At 40.7% G+C, this 21,515-nt stretch overlaps 1 protein-coding gene across 2 annotated transcripts in view; it reads left to right on the top strand.

Annotated features, from left to right (window-relative positions):
- The window catches only part of SYT14 (synaptotagmin 14), a 185,102-nt gene that overhangs the window by 135,931 nt on the left and 27,656 nt on the right, over positions 1-21,515 (top strand). For both annotated transcript variants that reach the window (XM_063443888.1, XM_063443889.1), the window contains 2 exons: positions 4,954-5,225; positions 8,489-8,941. In XM_063443888.1, coding sequence (XP_063299958.1) covers positions 4,954-5,225; positions 8,489-8,941 — 725 coding nt within the window. The remainder of the gene's footprint in view (positions 1-4,953; positions 5,226-8,488; positions 8,942-21,515) is intronic.

The raw sequence follows: 21,515 nt of genomic DNA, 5'->3' as shown, positions 1-21,515 counted from the left end.
GGAAAGCACTGGACTGGCTAAAAATCGCCAATTCTAATGATGACACCAAAGAGATGGATCTGAGGGACGGGGCCAGCATCGGCAGACCTGCGTGATGCTGGAAATAAGGCGGGTTTTCACCTTTTCTAAGGGGAGGCAAGCCACCTAAATGGTGGATTAAACACTATAGGGTTAGGAATCCATATTTGTGTTCCTGACCCTATAGGGTTCCTTTAATTAAACACCATAGGCACCCAGACCACTTAAGCTCAATTAATAATAATAAAAGGGACGGGGGCATTCTCTGACCCCCACCCATAGGTGATGTGTGGTGGCCCTAATATTAATAATAATTGTAATACTTTTTATCTTGCTGATTAAAAAAAGGCAAAAAACACCCAATTTAAAGTGATTACCAATTATGCCACAAACACTACCAATTGCAAAAGAACTTGGCCGCTGCTTTTTTTTTTTTTTTTTTTAAGGGGGGGGGGGGGGGGCGGGGGGCAGGTGAGAAAGGGTTACCCTAGCCAAAAACAGTGTTTCTTAAAACACTGTTTGTGGGTTGGAGTAACCCTTTAATGATTACCTGCTATGTCTAGCGGGGATTACACTGTCCTCTCTGAAACCTGATGAGATTGTAAATGTTAATGAACACTATTTGATTTAAATAGAGCCTTTCGGTGCATCAACAGTTTTGAAGAACTATTCACACTCAGTAATGTTTTGCATGTATCAATATTTCCACATATTTCATCCATATTCAGTGAGCAGATGAGATTAGTATGTGTGGGAGGAAAGTAATGGTAACAAAGCCAAAAAAATTCACAATAATTAGCATAGTAGGATGCTGCATTTTGATAAAACTCAGAGACGAGAGAAGATAAATGAAGTGCATAAAATGGAATGTTTTGTGCTGTGGTGTTATTTAACATTTAAGTAATACATTTCATAAACAGCTGTCTGGCCATGTAGGTGGTTCTGTGTGTAAGCGTGCATGCATACTTATGCTTGTATACATGTATATATGTGAATGTACTAATGTAGCCATCTTTACTTTTACCCTTATCATATATCAATCAATTCACTTTTCATACCCAAAGCATATTTTCCCCTTCTCTCTTGCATTTTCTCATTCATTTCTGGTTGGTGATCTTGTCATATAATCTATAGGCCTTTACTTAACCCATGCCTGTCATACATCATGTTACCAATGTATAAAGCCGGTGTTCGGGGTAAGACATAAATAACACATTAGTTTTTGGGAAGAAGGTAGCGTAAGGAAGATAATCAGATCTTTACATTTATGTTATAAATGGAAAATGAATGGCTCTACCGCCCAAATCCTAACTTTGTGGCATACCCCTGAAATACCTACTTAAAGTGTGTACAAACCTGCTGAAACAGGATACCACGCCGCATGGGTCCCGGCAGGCGCATATTGCTATGGTGGTATTCCCACAAACTAAGGGGAATACCGCCAAACACTCACCGGTGGTGTCCTCTCCTCTCTCAGCGGCCGGGTCTGTATTATTAAAGACGCCGGCTACTGCAACTGTGAATAATTTAAGGGTTTAAAGGGCCATCACTTAATTTAGTATGGGTGTGTTACACACATAAGCTTGATCACATGTTTCCCTACAGCCTATCCGGAAACGCCTTTAGCTATTTAAACCTAGTTTATCCATTTCTCAGTGCCCTGTCGTGGTTTTCAGTTGGTTATCCGAGAGCGCGTTCCTTGTATTGATTTCTTGTGTATCTCACCTTGGCTTCCCTTATTGACTGTCCGATCTCTGTATTCCTTGACCTTTGGCTTGGCTCCTGACTATTCTGATATCTCCATTCCTTGACCTGTGGCTTGTTAATCGTTTGTGTTATTTCTTTATCTTGGCCTTTTTATCTTGTGACATTTTGCCTTAATACGTTAAATCCGGCCATTCTAGGGCCACACAGGTTTGTTTGTTTGGAGTGAGAATACAACTCAGAGATTGTGAATTTTAAGAGGTTTGGGAAACTGGAGAGATCATAATATTAATATAATGTAGGAGCTTGCTAGTGAAGTGATTGCTAACTAGACAAGAAAGGTTAAAAAGTACCGGTATATCTGGATTCAAGTACAAGCCGTTTGGTTATCTTAATGTATTGCAGTGTAATTACAGTGGAGAACTGTAATCTAGAGCATTAGATGGAGGGAACACATGGTGTCCTTATCGCTGTGGCTCAGAGGTTGGCAGAAGTATTTGTACTCTTCAGATAAGTTATATCATTTACGTAGATTCCTCTCTAATTATTTCCCATCTATGATAAACCTAACATGCATTTTCCTACCTCTGTGATATGTTAGCACTTTAGTAGTGGTTTGAGCACTAATGATCATGCTCGGCTTTATTTTTTACATTACACTAAGAGAATTGTTCTGAATCACAGCTTCTGCCTCTTTTCCATAGGGACTCCTAATGGCGCTCATCAAAATAGCTTGGAGTTATTTTATTCACTTACATTTTAACCGTGCCAGCTTCAATCACTCTATTACTTATACATTGCAAAGGAACACTGAGATTAATGAGCTAAATGTGTTTGAAATATAAAGTGAACATATTACACTGGATAGTAAGATATCAGGTAGACTTTGTTAAAATGTTGACCTCTTCTCAATTGTCCACTGGCCAATTTTTGGAATATGTGCAATAATAAGTCGTATGACTTTAATTTCCTGATCCAAAATAATGTTTTATTTAGAATATAGGACTATGATTTTTAGAAGGCACTGGTCACATGTGTCATGCCCCTTAGTTCTGACCCCCCCAACACCTATATGAACAATACAGTAAATAAGGCAACTTCAATCCCCTGGTCACTAAATGTTTATATTAAAATCCTGCAATTAATTTCTCTGTTGTAATTACTGCCATTCTCTGCAAACATGCTGCCTGTCACAAAGGTTTGTAGTTCTCTCCAGCATGAGCTACAGTCATCAAACTAGTTTCTATAGTTATACAAAGTGTTGTTAATATCTGTCAAACCTTATTTTAATGCAGCTTTTGCAGCAGCTTTAATGTAAGTTACACCATTCCATAGAGAATATTCTGTCAAAGTCACTAGAAAGAAGCAAAATAAAAAAGGTTTTTTATCCGTGTAGCTGCTTTATATGTTTAAAAAAAAATCACTTTCTGTTATATATAATTGTCCTCTATCACATATTGTTCTATTACTGGGCTTATAGAAATATCATTAGTTGGACCCTCCTGCGTTAATTTGGGGAGCATTATTTTATATCAGATGATTAGGTTCATCATTAAAATGTTTTACTGTTCCTAAATCTTCCCACCTCTTTAACCTTTACTACCGGGTGCTTTCCATTATAAGAAAAAAGTAAGTTTCATTTTTATTTTAAAATACGATTAAATATATTAAATTCTAAAGAATTTTATTTATTCATCGAATTCTCTGAATATAATTCTGAATACAATATTCATCATTTTTCCATGCAGTCCTCATAAGGGCCCTACCAACATAGGTTATGTTGTGCAATTCAGGGTGCAGAAGAATTTATTTTATGACTTGGCAGCCGGTAAACTATTTTTTAGTTTCTGCGTGCCATGGACAGAGTTAAAGAAAAACGCCAAAAACAAAAAATGCAGAGTGAGTGGTTAATGGTGAGTCGACAATTAAGAACCACCCAAATAAGTGTGACCTGATGAGGATAAGAATCATCTACTATTAAAGGCCATCTATCACCTCACAACTATTTTTAATATAATAATCCTCCCATCAGGTTCTGAAAGGAAATAGATTTTGTTTTTAAATTAAGTATATGTAAAAATAATAGAAAAGCTCATCTCTACCTTTAGAATATGACGGGATCCTTCAGCCATATACAGTTGCAAGAAAAAGTATGTGAACTTTCTCCATTTATAGACAATTTGTCTTACCGTGGACTGATGAACAGCAAGGCTTTTGGAGATACTTTTATAACCCTTTCCAGCTTTATGCAAGTCAACAATTCTTAATCGTAGGTCTTCTGAGAGCTCTTTTGTGTGAGGCATCATTCACATCAGGCAATGCTTCTTGTGAAAAGCAAACCCAGAACTGGTGTGTGTTTTTTTATAGGGCAGGGCAGCTGTAACCAACACCTCCAATCTCATCTCATTGATTGGACTCCAGTTGGCTGACATCTCACTCCAATTAGCTTTTGGAGATGTCATTATTCTAGGGGTTCACATACTTTTTCCACCTGCACTGTGAATGTTTACATGGTGTGTTCAATAAAAACATGGCAACATTTCATTCTTTGTGTGTTATTAGTTTAAGCAGACTGTGATTGTCTATTGTTGTGACTTAGATGATGATCAGATCACATTTTATTACCAATTTGTGCAGAAATCCATATCATTCCAAAGGGTTCACATACTTTTTCTTGCAACTGTACATGCACCGTAGGTCAAACAGTGTTTGAAAACCAACAGTAAGTCTCTATGGTCATCCCTCTGCAGGGAGTGAAGCAGGGAAAGTAATAGAGACTGTCTGTTTTCAAGCTCTGTCTGACCTAGGGTGTATGTATATGGTGGAAGGATCCTGTTATAAACTGATGAGCTTTTTCATTTTTTATGTATACTTTTACATTTAAAAAAATATATATATTTCCTCTCAAAACCTGATAAAAGGATTATCATACTAAAACATAATTTTGAGATGGCAGTTGTCCTTTAAGTGCCTTTAACTTATGGTGATGGTTAGAAAACATCTTCAATATTTTTTATTTTTTTTGCATTGCAGTTCTATGGTAAAAGGCGCACACAGCAACATTCTGATTTCTTTAAAACCAAACTCATATCAGCCTCTTAAAGTCACTTGAAAACTAATACGCGGATAAGTCTGGTTATTTCCGAATTCTATAACAGAAGAGGAGTTTAAACATTGTGTCATTCGAGGATTTGCAAAAAAATCTAACTATAAAATGCTGCCTATTTACAGCTAACTGCATCCAGAGAATGCGGAGGACTCCACCGCTTGATGAGCTGCAGCCCCCTCCATACCAAGATGACAGTGGCTCTCCCCATCTTTCCTGCACTCCTTCAGATATTGGGGACAGTAAATGTGAATTCTCACAGTGTAGCAATAGTCCCAGATACTCTTACAATAAGTGCCCCAGCGAGGGAAGCACAGGACATGAAGTCGAGAGCTTCCAGAACAAAGGGTACGAAGAGGATGTACCAAGTGACAGCACTGCAGTACTAAGCCCAGAGGTGAGTCCAAAATGATCTTGTGCATTGAATCAAATAGTGACCCACTTTCTGCATTATGGTTTACACCAAGGGTGCCAAAAAGGGAGATCCCCAGATGTTGTGCAACTACAACTCCCATGAGCTTTGCATGCCTCTAGAATGCGTTTATAATGAGAAAGCATCATGGAAGCTGTAGTTTTAAAGCATCTGGGGATATTTTGGGCACCCATAGTTTACATTGTCAACTCAGAGAAGAATAAAAGCATTTTTCCTTTAAAGCTAGAAAGCCTTTAGTGGAGCAGATCAGCATGGAATCATTTAAAGATTAATATTTACATAGCTAGCTACCAGAGCATGTTTTAGTAGCAGTGAAGAGATACAGCTTTATTTCTTACATCTGTCATGGTGCCCTACAGGTTATGTTAGGGTACTTCAGACACCCTCTCTGTCTCTGCTTGTTCTAGTACCATCACAGTGAATTTAAAACTCTCGGTTAAGGAAAGTATGACACATCTATAAAAGTACCTTGTGTTATGAGCTGTGTAAGGGCCCCCGACATTTCTGATGACAACCCTGACCATGGATGATGTAGTTTTACGTTTTGGGGCTAATTAGCATGGTGCTAGCTGCGTTTAATATATGTATATATGCATATATATATATATATGCATACACACAATGTTCTTTTATATATGTAGATATAGTACATTACTATATGGGGGAAATCACTGCAGGATATAAAGCATCAAATTACTACATCATGCTGCTGTATACACAAAAGAACTCAACATTTAATTTGATATAGGCAATTATATGATATGTATAGCTTACATTATGGGGTAGGCCTGATTTTTTTTAATCATAAAGAGCATCTCACAATAAGTTTGTAAGATCAATAATTATTTCACGTTATTAAGTTATATATGTTTTGTCAGTGCACACTGATTCATGCTTTGCTTAGCTAGAGAGACAAGTCCCTTCTAATCAAGCAAGATGTACATGTGGGAGGTTGAGTAGGCGCGTGGAGAGAGTTCATATCCGTGGGACTGTCTCTGCCTCTGATACAAAGTCACCGAGGTCTTTTCTTCTAAACCCTGTGTCTAAGTTACCAAATTAGAGAGTCACAGCATGGTTTCAGCTGAATTGCTATTCGGTTATTCTTGGGTAGTGCAATAATGTAGGAATGAAGGAGTCCCTGCAGTGATCAGCTAGATAGAGGCCATTTGACTGCAGTTTAAAGAGTATTATTGATGCGTCATTTCTTTAAAAACAAGAGGCATGATATTCATCCACATTTAGAAAAGAAAGGACGTGTGAGTCCCAGTTAGAACCGGATTTCATTATCGTAGCCGATGACAAACACATCGTCACCTAATCATTTACAATGTCACCATGTCATTCAATATGTTTGTGCTTAAATATTGGCTAGTGTCGTACTGGTTGGGCATCCTATTAACTGAAATTAACCAGCCAGATTAATAGGACCACTGGATCATATTTTATCAAAATAAGAATATATTAGTTTTTTTCCAAATTGTCATTTTTATTGAGGACAAGTAGAATACAGAGACATTTTTTAAAATCAAATCTACTGTCAATATTACGGTATATGCAGCATACTTGAGCACATATGACAAAGTAAAGGAAAAAATAAAAACATAGGAGGGAGAGGAAAAAGAGGCGTTTGGAGAGAACCCATTATCTAGATTGAACAGCGGTGTTAGAAGGAGAATTAATTTGGACAATCCAGGGCTGCAATAGCTGGTATTTGTGAGAATTTGTTTTCCTGCACATGGGTTGTAATTCTTTCCAACAGGGATTGACCCAGAGTCGATAACGATAACTGGTACCGATATTCTGTACAGCCAAAGTTTTGAAAAAGCACCACAATGTCTACACAAATAGGCCATTAACTGAACATGTTTATAGTTTAATTTATTGTTTAATACATTTTATTTTATTTTTGCAAAAAAAGTCTGGAAACTGAACATTTATAACACCCAAGAATCTCATCTGTGATGTCATATCCCAGCATGCTCTGTGCTGACATCCATTAAGGAACAAGAGATCAGACACACAGAGCTAATAGTGTTAAAGTGCTCATATCTCACTGTCACTCAGAATATGGGGGGAAGGGGGTGAGCAGGTTTCCCTTATCTCCCCAGCATCTCTGAACATCACCGTGCTGCCAGGTACTGATGCAATGTACAATCTGTCTGGTAGTGGACAATAGGCCTGGCCCTGGGGGCCAAAAGGCAGTCAGTTGGACAGACATGAGTGGATAAAAATTAGGGATTTTATTTTACACATAATTCATAGTCAGTATGGACCTATATGCTACAACGTTCCTTGTTAGGGCCCTAAAGAGTAGGTAAGTTTGCCCCAAATTCACTCTCTCACCTTCCTGCCTTGAGCAGCAATCAGAATTCATTATCTGAGTATGTCAGCTGACACTCTTCAGCCAATGAATTCTATCCAAAGTTAGGCAAAATTAATATTGCTGAAGCAGAACTTCAACTTTAACAACATTTGTGAACAGAGGCTGGATTGTGGCACCAGGGGAGCCCAGGTAAGTACCAAACTGTTCAAAACGGTGTGACGTTTAACAAATGGATGGTGCCAGGGACTCCTGGGGCCATAACCAGTACAGTGCAGTGCCCCTTTAAATACTTATTGTCATGATGCTGTAATTTGGGAATCATAAATTTTTATATATTCCTTGAAATATATTTTTAAACGTAGCCTCTATCTTCAACTACTCTAAGTCCATGCCTCATTTTTACAAGGTGCAAACTTGGACCGTGACTTTGGCCAACAATTTTCCAAACTGTAAAATTGCTTTTAGTGTGTATACTTTCACACTCGTTGATTTATATAATATTTTCCCATGGAAATCAGCTCACTAAAGTACTATGAGGTGCCAACTTTCTGCATGTTCTTCTGCAGCTAAATCCCATGTGATTTGCAATGTCCTGAGGCTGATAGCACTAATTCAGGGTCTGCTTAATAGTCAATTCTGACAAATTCTTCGCTCTGGGGAAAAAAATCCTCTACTGTATGCTGAGAATTTCTTGCAGGTATATTCTCAAATCGCACAATCTGGTCATTGTTATCTTGTTGGTAAGCAGTGGAGAAATCAGGTTGACTATTCTTTAAGGATTCCAATTAACAACCTCCGCGTAATAGAAATCATTTATAGTTCATACTTAATGCATACTTCCTAACAATTCCATTTCCTTACAGATCAGAAAAAAATAAATTCATACTTCTTTTTTTTTCTGTAGGATATGTCAGCAAGAGGATCTTCTTCACAGCTCCCTAAATCTTTTGATCAGGAGCCAGTAGCTAAATATGGCACATTAGATGTAACTTTTGACTATGATTCACAAGAACAGAAACTTCTTGTTACAGTGACAGCTGTCACCGACCTGCCCACACACAACAGGGCTGGGAATATCAGCTCCTGGCAAGTCCATCTTGTTCTTCTACCTATGAAAAAGCAGCGGGCTAAAACTAGTGTCCAGAGGGGCCCTAGTCCAATCTTCACAGAATCCTATAAATTCAATCACATTGAGTCAGAAATGATTGCAAATTATGCCGTTCGTTTTCGATTGTACCTGGTGCGTCGAATCAAGAAAGAGAGGCTTGTCGGGGAGAAGATATTCTACCTAACAAAGCTTAATCTTCAGGGGAAATTGTCCGTCCCGGTCGTATTAGACCCTGCTTACAGCCTTTCGGTGAGTATAAAACAGAAACAGATATTAAAACGAGAAATTCTACAAAGTATTTAACGTCGTACGAAAATGTTTGCACTTACACATCAATTCTCATTATGGCATCTGTATTTAAATATCTGTTGCAGTTTGAACAATATTTCTTGTACATTTCTTGTACAGCTACATGGAGGCAGAATGTTTTAGGTTATTGGTGCTAGCTCTGTGGGTTACATTGGTAGTTGCTTTGGTTCTGCAGCAGGACCATTGCTAGGTTCCAGAAACACTTGGGGGTTGAATCTAAAAGGAAACTTGATTACCCTTACACCGTACGGGTTTTTCACTAAAGTGAGAGTTCAAAGGGAATTTAAAACTGAACTCAAATTTTTAAATTCACTTTGAATTCTCACTTTGGTAAATGAACCAGTAGGGGAGAGGTGGGAATATGCCATGACATACCCCTGCCTTTCTATGTGATGTCCCCTCCTCCCTACCCAACAGTGTGCTGCCTATGCTCTCTAAACTGAAACCATAGTTAGAAAGAAGCAGATGTTGCATGGCCAGGTGTTCAATGCGATCCCACTACCCTACCTAATTAGTAGAGGGAGTGCAGAAAGGTTATGTTATCTAGCACCCCCTTCTCAAAAGTCACCAGTAGGGCACTAACCCTCAAACCAGGTAGTCTGATAAAGCACTATACTACTACTCTTTCTTTTTAGAATAGATGGCTCCTTTGAGAAGTACAATCCTCCTACCCTCTCCACCGACTTTGGATTCATTACTTCTTCTTCTAGTGGCTGTCTACCAGACAGCCACTAGAGGGACTTCCGTGTTCTTAAAACCTGAAAAGTGTTTCAAACGATGCTGGACGTCCGCATGCTATGCATGAGGGCCTCCAGCGTCGCCGGAATACCCACAGGAAAGCATTGTATAGCACTTTCCTATGGGAAGGTCTAATGCACGCACGCGGCCATTGCCGTACATGCGCATTAGGTCTCCCCCGCCGGCTGACGTCGGCGGAGGAGCGTTGACGGACCCTGAATGAGCGCTGAGGGACATCGGTGCTGGTTTCAGGTAAGTAACTGAAGGGGTTTTAACCTCTTCAGCAACGTGGTATGCGGGGTGGGAGGGAGAGGGGCACTGCAGGAACCTGCAGTGCCAGGAAACGTATATGTTTTCCTGGCACTGGAGATTCCCTTTAAAGAGCAGAGACACAGAGAATTGAACCATTGAACCATGAAGCACTCTGCCCACCACACTGCCAGGAATGAGTCCCTATCACTGTAAGGGGAGGAAGAATGCATGATGGGGGGTTTAAGTTAATTACATTGTGTTTGTTAATTTCTGAGTGTTTGTGTATGTAAGTGAAAAGAGAGTTTCTGCAAGAGTGCTAGTCCGTGTCTGTGTATCTGAATGAGTGTTGAGTCACTGTGAAGGTGACTATAAAGAGTGAAACCAGCACTAACTGTAATTCTTACAAACGTTCTGCAAGCTTGGTCTATGTGCTGGCAATAAATGTGCCATTGTGTCTGTGACTTGCTGATTGTTACAAAGCAGTGTGCACAGAAGCTCCTTTGTAAATGACCCCTCATACTGTCTTTCCGTCTGTGTGTACATGGCTCGCAGTTCTGCCATCATTTCTTTCATTCTGAAATGTTGTGTTGCATAGTCTGGCTTGTGACAGCCTGTGTGTATGCTAATATATACAGAGCAATCTGCCTGCAGTTTGATGTGAGGCAGTCTGTAGGGTTATTCTCTAAACAGTGAACTGTAGTAAATTGAAAACTGAATTTTTAGGAGATCACCACATAGGAAATAATCTCAAACTGAGTTATTTATCCAGTGCTGCTATTTTGGCCTACATTTTGCAGTATGCATTTTAATTTAAGGTTTAGTGAGTGAAGCCTTACATTCCGTTTGTACGTAGTATTCTCTCCGGGTTGTACATGCCCGTCTTGGTTGATGTGTTTCTGCCAGTCTGTCTGTATGTCTCTCATAGCTTAGTATGTGTCAGTCTGTGTGCGTGCCAGTGTGTACATGGCATTCTGTCTGCCAGTCTGTCTGTATGTCTCTCATAGTTTAGTGTGTGTGCCAGTGTGTACATGGCATTCTGTCTGTCAGTCTGTCTGTATGTCTCTCATAATTTAGTATGTGTCAGTTTGTGTGTGTGCCAGGGTTTACATGGCATTCTGTCTGCCAGTCTGTCTGTATGTCTCTCATAGTTTAGTATGTGTCAGTCTGTGTGTGCCAGGGTTTACATGGCATTCTGTCTGTCAGTCTGTCTGTATGTCTCTCATAGTTTAGTATGTGTCAGTCTGTGTGTGCCAGGGTTTACATGGCATTCTGTGTGCCAGTCTGTCTGTATGTCTCTCATAGTTTAGTATGTGTCAGTCTGTGTGTGCCAGGGTTTACATGGCATTCTGTGTGCCAGTCTGTCTGTATGTCTCTCATAGTTTAGTATGTGTCAGTCTGTGTGTGTGCCAGGGTTTACATGGCATTCTGTCTGTCAGTCTGTCTGTATGTCTCTCATAGTTTAGTATGTGTCAGTTTGTGTGTGTGCCAGGGTTTACATGGCATTCTGTCTGCCAGTCTGTCTGTATGTCTCTCATAGTTTAGTATGTGTCAGTCTGTGTGTGCCAGGGTTTACATGGCATTCTGTCTGCCAGTCTTTCTGTATGTCTGTTATAGTTTACTATGTGTCAGTCTGTGTGTGTGCCAGTGTGTACATGTAATTCTGTCTGCCAGTCTGTCTGTATGTCTCTCATAGTTTACTATGTGTCAGTCTGTGTGTATGCCAGGGTTTACATGGCATTCTGTCTGCACATGGCATTCTCTCTGCAGTATGTCTCTCATCATTTAGTACGTGGCAGTCTTTGTGTAGGCCAGTGTGTACATAGAATTCTTAAAAATATTACTCAATTGGTCTTTTATGGCATTAGTGAAATTTTTGTTATATGTTGGACAATATGTGTGTATATATGTGTATCAAGTATGTATGCATATGTATGTTTGTGTTTTGGTGTATGCACAAGACTTTTGTTGTTATTGAAGTGGTTTCGGTGCAGACAGCCTGCCTCTGCAATTTGGCAATGAAAAACAGTAGAGAAACAGTATTTTTTTAAATTTGGCCATGACAGCTACTTAAGGTGCTTCCTTGTTAAAGATCTTCAAAAATCGAAGGACTTCATGCTTTCATCATGGAGAAGAATTGGACTCTACAAGAAATATTGGTTTGAATGCTTTTTTATGATAAACATCTAATTGGTGAAGTAAAGCAATTGATCTGCATACACCATAGGTTTCACTTCTTCTTGGAACAAGATCATCTAACCATGGGAGGAGCGGCTCTATTACATGTGATTTTAAAGGCTTTTTGGGCCTTTTTAGTGTAACATTAGTTTGCGTATGCCCACCTATACCCCTGTGGTCATTTACCCCAGTTACATCCTTGCGCTCTGAAGGTCAGGTCTGAGTTTCCGCTACCTGGGAGTTGGTGTAGAGGACTGCGGCAGTGCCTCCACCCAGCGAGGCATCCAGGGTATGAGATCTGAGAACATTTTTATATGAGCAATAAAAAATGACACAGAGCTAACTTAAATATAACTTTGTATTGCACAGTACATAGCAAGGATATAAAAGATAAATAGATGCAGTAAAACAGTTAAAGGACCACTATAGTGTCAGGAAAACAAACTCGTTTTCCTGGCACTATATAATCCTTAGGTCCCCCCCACCCTCACGGCCCCCCTCCTGTAGGGCTGAAGGGGTTAAAACCCATTCATCCACTTACCTTTATCAAGCGCCAGGCTCCCTCGGCGCTGGTGACCTCTCCCAAGTGGAGACGATTAAAAACGCCCATAGGAAAGCATTTTCAATGCTTTCCTATGGACGTTCTGCTTGTTCAATGCGATTTTCGCATTGTGCGTTGGGGAAGTGCCTCTAGCGGCTGTCAGGGAGACAGCCACTAGAGGCTGGATTAACCCTGCAATGTATACATAGCAGTTTCTCTGAACCACTTCGTTGAGCTGAAGTGGTCTGGGTGACTATAGTGGTCCTTTAAGAATGCAATAAACAATATGAACTTTACCTACTCATAACCAATACTGGCAATACTGCGGCCTCACTAGGCTTCACTCTAGTGGCAGTCGGATACCGTTAGTGGGTACACATTGTTAAGGCCCATAATTATTGTAATCCACTATTCGGCTTGGATTATACTGAAATCTTCCCCAGGTCAGTAAAACCAGAGATCAAGGTCTTTTAATTGTGTAACCAATTTTAGGTTGCCCTGTTGTAAAACAGGAGGAAAGGTTTTACGCTTCAGACCAGCTCAGGAATGGGAATACCTGCTCCATTAACTGCTACTAAGATTTATTTACTGTTCACAGCAATCTCTGTTTCAAACAGATCTCTATCTTGGGCTGATTACAGCAGTCTGTTGTTCTGGGATGATCCAGAACTCCTCTGAGCAATGCATCTAACAGGCCTCAATCCCAGGCCTCCATCTCTGCTCAACAGGAGTCTCTCACTTCTTGCGTCCAGCTCTGAACTCCCAGTGAAACTCTAATGGAGTCCTGAGTATATCCAGCCATGTGTTTCAACGCTCGCCGTCTGCTGGACACTAAACCAAATCTAGCAGTCAATGACACAGCAGAAATTACGGGGATCCTAGGGATGTTACATTATTTAAAAAGATCTAAAACAGTTAAAGGAGCACACTAGGTTAAATATAACTATATTTATTTTAACCTTAGAGTGTTCCTTTAAATTTACAGTAGAATAATGGGTTTACAAACTAATACTTGACCCTTAATTTGCATTAAGGAGCTTAAAGGTACACTATAGTCACCAGAACAACTACAGCTTATTGAATTTGTTCTGGTGAATAGAATCATTACCTTTAGGCTTTTTGCTGTAAACACTGTCTTTTCAGAGAAAATGCAGTGTTTACATTACAGCCTAGTGATAACTTCACTGGCCACTCCTCAGATGGCTGTTAGAGATCCTTCCTGGGTCATGGCTGCCTAAAATGCATCCAAATATTCAGTATCGCCTCCCTCTGCATGCAGACACTGAACTTTCCTCATAGAGATTCATTGATTCAATTCATCTCTATGAGGAGTTGCTGATTGGCCAGGGCTGTGTTTGAATTGTGCTGGTTCTGCCCCTGATCTGCCTCTTTGTCAGTCTTAGCCAATCCTATGGGGAAGCATTATGATTGGATCAGGCTACCACTTCTGCTGATGTCAGCAGGCAGTGGGCAAGTCTAAAGGAAACAGTGACAACCAAGCAGCTCCAGACTTGAATACAAGTACGCTTTGACTATATTTAGGGAGGCATGAGGGGACCAGGGTGGCTAGATGGTGATTTTAACACTATAGGGTCAGGAATACATATTTGTGTTCCTGACCCTATAGTGCTCATTTAAGAACCACTGTTGTAGACAAGGCCAGCAATCATGGTGGGTCTCACAACCGTAATAGATACATATTATTATTATTTTATTATTTATATAGTGCCATCACATTCCGTAGCGCTGTGCATTGGGTGGACTAAAAGACATGTAATTTTAACCAGACAATTGGACTTACAGGAACAGAGAGGTGGAGGGCCCTGCTCAATGAGCTTACATTCTAGAGAGAGTGGGGTATAGTGACACAAAGGGTAAAAGTAGGGGTACGAAGTAGGTTGTTAGAAAAGTATTCATTGATGGCTTAGAAGGTAATTTTTGACAGTTGCAGGAGAGGAGTCATGGGGGTGGGGGATAAAAACCTGCTTACAGTTTAACTGATATGCTTTCTTGAAGAAGTGAGTTTTCAATGATTTTTTGAATGCGTGGAGACTGGGTGGAAGTCTTACGGAGAAGGGAAGGGCGTTCCACAGAAGAGGTGCAACTCTGGAGAAATGTTGGAGGTGAGCATCAGAGGTGGGAGTACGGACAGAGGATAGACGTAGGTCTTTGGCAGAGCGTAGGGGCCTCGGCGGGACATACTTGTGTATTAGGGAGGATAGGTAGGTTGGAGCAGCATTATGTAGGGACTTGTAAGCAAGCACCAGAATTTTAAATTAAGCCCTATATTTAACTGGAAGCCAGTGCTGGGACTGACAGAGCGGGGAGGCGTGGGAGGTGCGAGCGGACAGGAAAATGAGCCTCGCCGCTGCATTCATTATAGATTGCAGCGGTGCAATCTGGGAACATGTAAGACCACTGAGAAGGGTATTGCAGAAGTCAAGGCAAGAGAGAACAAGAGCATGGACCAGCACCTTAGCCACATCTGGGGTTAACCCCTTAAGGACACACGACATGTGTGACATGTCATGATTCCATTTTATTCCAGAAGTTTGGTCCTTAAGGGGTTAAATAGGGGCGAATGTGCGCTTTGTTTTTGAGATGGAAGCGACAGGATTTGGTGATTGTTTGGATATGAGGGGTGAAGGAGAGGTTGGAATAAAAAAGAACACAGAGGCAGCGAGCCTGTGAGGTAGAGGTGATGGTAGCGCCGTTTACTTGGAGGGAGACAGACACAGGAGTAGTAACACTTAAGGGAGGAAAGACCAGAAGTTCTGTTTTGGACAGGTTGAGTTTAAGGAAGTGAGCAGCCATCCAGTTGGAGATCGAAGAGAGACAGTAAGAGACACGAGTCAAGATGGGTGGAGAGAGATCAGGAGAGGACAGGTAGATTTGCGTGTCATCCGCATAGAAATGATAACGGAAGCCAAAGGAGCTGATGAGTTTCCCAAGGGAGGCAGTATAGATAGAGAACAGTAGGGGACCAAGAACAGAACCTTGGGGGATGCCGACAGAGAGTGGTTGGGGGGAAGAGACAGAGTCAGAGAAAGAGCACTGGGAGAGGTAGGAGGAGCACCAGGAGAGAGCAGTATCCCGTAGACCAAAATTATGGAGAATGTGAAGAAGCTGTTGATGATCAACAGTGTCAAAGGCAGCAGAAAGATAAAGGAGAATTAGGATAGAGTAATGACCGCGAGCTTTAGCAGCGATTAAATCGTTGGATACTTTGATCACAGCCGTTTCGACAGAATGACCAGCGCGGAATCCAGACTGAAGGGGGTCAAGCAAAAAGTTGGATTCTTGAAAGTCAGTCAGTCTGATGTACATCTCATATACACCTAATTTATGTCTATTGCATTTATGTCTAAATGCTGGAGTGTCCCCTTCCATATCATAATACTCAGGATATTAACACTTAGATTCTCCATCAATTAAAACTTGCTACAATACACCACACCATCACCACTTAATCATATCATTACCTATAGGATGTAAGCCACAACAGGCAGTGTAACAATCCCTTTTACGGCATAGCTGTTTGGGACAATAATTTGTTGTCTAAATAACAGTTTCCAAAAGTAGTTTCAGAGTTTGTATACTTTATTACCATATTATTATGCTAACATTATAAATCTATCATCACAAGGCAAAGAACTATGAATACTGACACCTTGCATAAAATAATATTAATAAAATGTATCATCTCGCGCCTAGTAAAGTTAATTATTTACCCAAACCTCGTAAAATGTGTACAGATATTATTTCTAATCAACTAGATAACATAATATAAAGATAATGTAGATACTTAGGTTGTCTAAAAGCCTTTACAGACGGATCATCTGAATTTCGGAAGGCAGAAATCTCATTATAGCCCTTCAGTAAATAAATTCCGTATTGCAGAAGTTAAGAAGCTCATCCAGTGTCAATAAACAAAATCTCATTTGCATTTCAAAATTATTACTGGAGTGAAACTGGTGTGTGACTGATTAGGCAAAAGCAAATAATATGAACCTTCATCAGCCGGCAGAGCTGCTACATCCATACTTTATAGACATATTGTGCGTGCTTGCGTTTGTGTGTGTGTGTGTGTGCGGTGCCGGAGAACAGTACAAATGCAATTAATACACAACCTGCAATGCTAGAAAGAGATAAGGTGATTAACCAAGCCTGCACATTACTCAAACATGCTCAACAATAGGTCTGTTTTTGTTGTTGTTGTTTAGTTCTAACATAGCAATATGTTCCGCAAAGCAGTACAATGCAGTGTGAAGATGGCAATTACAGAATCACAGTATTATATGCGATGGTAACGCAGGCCTAAAATCAAAGCCCCTGAAATCTGTTCTTACTCGTTCTCTCTGGTCTTATTGGTTCTGTTTGGTTCTAGAGCAGGTTTAGGCGACGTGCAGTAGTTGTGAAGATACAGCTCCCATAACGGAATACAAGGCTGTACAACTGCCTTATTGTAACGCTCAATTGTTGATAAGATGGAAACAACTGCAGATTTCTGAGTTTGATAACGTTTATTACTTAAATAAAAAAGACAATCAAAATGAACTGTCTCTTTAATTCCTGGCAGGTTATAACCAGCAGCGGTGTTTGAAGTTGTTTTAGGATAAGGTAATTTTAACACAACCAGCGAGAAGTTCCAAAGTAGGATGCAGATAAGTAGGTGTTGGAAATAAGATTATGAGTTGATGTGGAGCAGATAGCGAACCACTTAGATTTAGGATGGTTATATATTAAGGTTGAGCCAATCTGGTTTACTTAACTTATGAAGGAGTGATGATCCAAATTGGTGATGGAGATTCCAGAGAGAATCGAGGTTGCAGCAGGCAAGAGAATATCCAAAAACAGTCCGAGGTCGTAGGAGAGGAGAAGGAGGGTAAATGATTAAACAGTCCGGGTCCGATACACAGTAGAAGTAATTATTCAGTTTAAAGTTCGCGGGAGCTTTCGAGTTGATCAAGCACTGTGGTGTTGACGCGGACTCTCTATGAACCCTGGGAACGACCACGTCATAGGAGGGGGAGTGGCCGCGCTCCGAGAACCCGGAAGTCCACGGTTAGCGAATGCCGGAAGGTCTGACAGAACCCCCCTCATAAGAAGCAGCCACCGGATGCTGTCAACGAGGTCTGGATGGGTAGCGAGCATGGTACGCGTTGATAAGTCGACGAGCGTGCACCGCGGAGGACGACACCCATGAGTCTTCGTCAACTCCGTAGCCCTTCCACCGGACAAGATATTGTAAGGAACCACGATGGATTCGTGAATCGAGAATCCTCTGAACCTCGTATTCCTCTTCACCTTGTACCAGAATGGGATCAGGAGTGGTATGAACATCCCTCATGAAAGGGTCGGAGTGGTGTGGTTTAAGCAACGACACATGGAAGACTGGATGCAGCTTCATGGTAGGTGGAAGTTTCAATCTAACCACGTTTTCGTTGATGAGTGACAATATACGAAAAGGCCCAAGGAAGAGTGAACTTAGTTTCTTTGAGGGACGGTTGGTAACAATGTTTTTTGAAGAGAGCCATACTAGATCACCAACCTTGTAAGTAGGGGAAGGTCGTCTACCAGTATCGAAAAACTTTTTCTGAGCAGATGATGCATTTTTAAGGTTATCACGTAACCTGAGGAAGAGGGCAGACATGAACGAGTTATGGTTGGAGACGTATGGATTAGAAGAAGGAAGTCCTTGATCGGGGAATGAAGAAGGATGGAATCCAAAATTTGAGAAGAATGGAGTCATTTTGCTACTAGAGTGTACCGAGTTGTTGTATGAGAACTCTGCCATTGGTAACCACGTGATCCAATCATCTTGTAAATGAGAGCAATAACATCGCAAGTATTGTTCAAGACATTGGTTAACTCTCTCTGTTTGTCCGTTGGTTTGAGGATGATAGGCTGAAGATAATTTACGTTGAATGTTGAGGGAGGAACACATCTCATTCCAGAATTTGGAGGTGAACTGTGTTCCTCTGTCTGATATGATTTCTTCAGGAAGACCATGAAGTTTCACGATGTTGTTGATGAATACTTTTGCAAGTTCAGATGAAGAGGGTAATTTCTTTAAAGGAATAAAATGGGACATCTTGGTGAAACGGTCTACCACTACCAGAATGGTGGTATGATGTTGCGAAGGAGGGAGTTCTACCAAGAAATCCATTGAGATGGACTGCCAAGGTCTTTCTGGAACAGGTAGGCTCAGTAATTGACCGAATGGTGGATGATGGTCAGATTTTGATCTCAGACAGGTTGGACAGTTTTTGACATAAGATTCTATGGTTCTGTCCTGGCGAGGCCACCAGTAATATCTTTTAGACAGCTCAAGTGTTTTTCTTGTACCAGGATGACCAGCCAGAGGGGAATCATGAATCAGGGAGAGTATTTTATTCCTAAACAAGGGAGGAATGTATAACCTGTCTTTGAAGTAGTACAAACCGTCCTTTTTTGATAGATTGCCTTGTTTGGGAAGTTCAAGATCTTCTTCCTTGAGATGTTTAATATCATCAGTTAATGACGAAATAATACCTATGATTTTAGGAGGTTGAGTTTCGTTTGCAGGAAGATCTTGGTGAATTCTGGACAGGGCATCTGCCTTTTTATTTCTGGATCCAGGTCTGTAGATGATTTGAAAATTGAAACGGGAAAAGAAAAGATTCCAGCGTACTTGTCTGGCAGAGAGTGTTTTGTTGGAATGAAGATATTCAAGGTTCCTATGGTCGGTATAAACAATTACAGGAGTGCGTGCGCCTTCAAGTATGTGACGCCAGTTTTCGAATGCAGCTTTAATACTTAATAATTCTTTTTCTCCCACAGGATAATTTCGTTCAGCAGGAGACAAGGATCGTGAAAAAAAAGCTACTGGATGGAGAGGATCTTGAGGCGTTTGGTGTTGAGAGAGGACAGCCCCGATAGCTGTATCAGAAGCATCCGTTTCCATGACGTAGAGAAAAGCAGGATTAGGTAGTTGAAGAATGGGTGCACTTGTGAATCTCCGTTTTAATTCATCAAAGGCTGCTTGAGCCTCTTCGTTCCAAGCAAAGGACCGTTTACTGCTATTGAGCAGGTTGAGGGGATGAGCAACCTTGGAGTAGTTTTTAATGAACTTCCTATAGAAGTTGGCAAATCCCAGAAAACGTTGTAAGTCTTTAGTATTAGTAGGAGTAGACCAGTTGACAATGCAATCTATTTTGGAGGTATCCATACTTATTGAATGAGGGGAGATAACATATCCCAAAAAAGTGATTTCATTGACTTCAAATATACATTTTTCTGGTTTTGCGTATAATTTGTGTGTTCTTAATCTGGATAATACCCATCTCACGTGTTTTCTGTGTTCTTCAAGGTTGTTGGAGTAGATGAGAATATCATCTAAGTAAATGATGACACAAACGTCTAGGAGATCTCGGAAGATATCGTTAATGAAATGCTGAAAGGTTGCAGGGGCGTTACATAGCCCGAAGGGCATGACAAGATATTCGTAAAGACCATATCGGGTTCTGAACGCCGTTTTCCATTCATCATTGGCTTTGATTCTAACAAGGTTATATGCCCCACGAAGGTCAAGTTTAGTGTAGATGGTAGCTGTTCTTAATCTTTCGATCAGTTCATTGATCAGGGGAAGAGGGTAACGATTCTTGATAGTTATTTTATTTAAAGACCTGTAATCGATGATTGGCCGAATAGTCTGGTCCTTGTTTCTTACAAAAAACATGCTGGAAGCGGCTGGTGAACAGGAAGGTCTAATGAACCCCTTCCGGAGGTTTTCATCTAGGTATTCCTTGAGGGTTTTTAGCTCTGATTCAGAGAGGGGATAAATATGTCCAAAAGGGATAGGAGCACCAGGAACAAGGTCAATCGGACAATCATAGGGTCGATGAGGAGGAAGTGTCTCTGCTTCCTTTTTACTGAAGACATCAGCGAACTCCGAATAGCTGGAAGGTATAGTGGATTCCCTAGTAACATGCAAAATGGGGATGTGTTGTAGACATGTTTTCTGGCAATATGCAGAGTTAAACGTGAGAGAGAAAGGAGCCCAGGTAATAAGTGGGTTGTGAGTCCGTAACCAGTCTATCCCTAATATTATAGGATAAAGAGGAGAATTTATGACATCAAAAATAAGAAATTCAGAATGGACATAATTAGTAGTAGTCCTTAAAGGGACAGTTTCAAGGCGAATGGGCCCCGAGGAGATTAAGGAGCCATCAATAACTCTGACAGAGACGGAATTACGTTTTTGAACACAAGGAATTTTATTTTTTGTAACAAAGGATGAGTCCAGGAACACCCCATTAGCACCGGAATCAATAATGGCCTTAGTCGTAATTCTTTCTTTGTCCCACTGTAATATGAGAGAGACAGAGGAGAAATGAGAGGTTGGTTTAGAAGGAAGTACACTCATTATAGTCGTGGTAGAACCATGCTTACCGCCTCTTGGACGTTTCAATAGGGGACAGTCTGGGACCACATGTTCTTGCGAAGCACAGTACATGCAGAGGTTCAGTTGTCTTCTTCTGGTTCTCTCTTCTGGAGTAAGAGAACTTCTCACAACCCCTATTTCCATAGGTTCAGCGGGAGTTATAGGTTTCTCCGGTGCCTTTGAAGAGGTGAAGGGTTTTTTCCATAGAGAGCTAGTGAGTGCTTTCTCAGCTTTTCTTTCCCTAAGTCTTCTGTCGATACTGATTGACAGTTGAATAAGTGTATTTAGTGTAGTAGGTAGTTCAGTTCTGGAGAGCTCATCTTTGACAGCTTCAGATAACCCAATACGGAACTGGTTACGTAGAGTTATGTCATTCCACTGAG

This window comes from Pelobates fuscus, chromosome 2 (genome assembly GCF_036172605.1).
Source record: "Pelobates fuscus isolate aPelFus1 chromosome 2, aPelFus1.pri, whole genome shotgun sequence".
Taxonomy (NCBI): Eukaryota; Metazoa; Chordata; class Amphibia; order Anura; family Pelobatidae; genus Pelobates; species Pelobates fuscus.
Note: the sequence above shows the minus strand (reverse complement) of the source record. Positions and strands in the feature narration are given on the sequence as shown.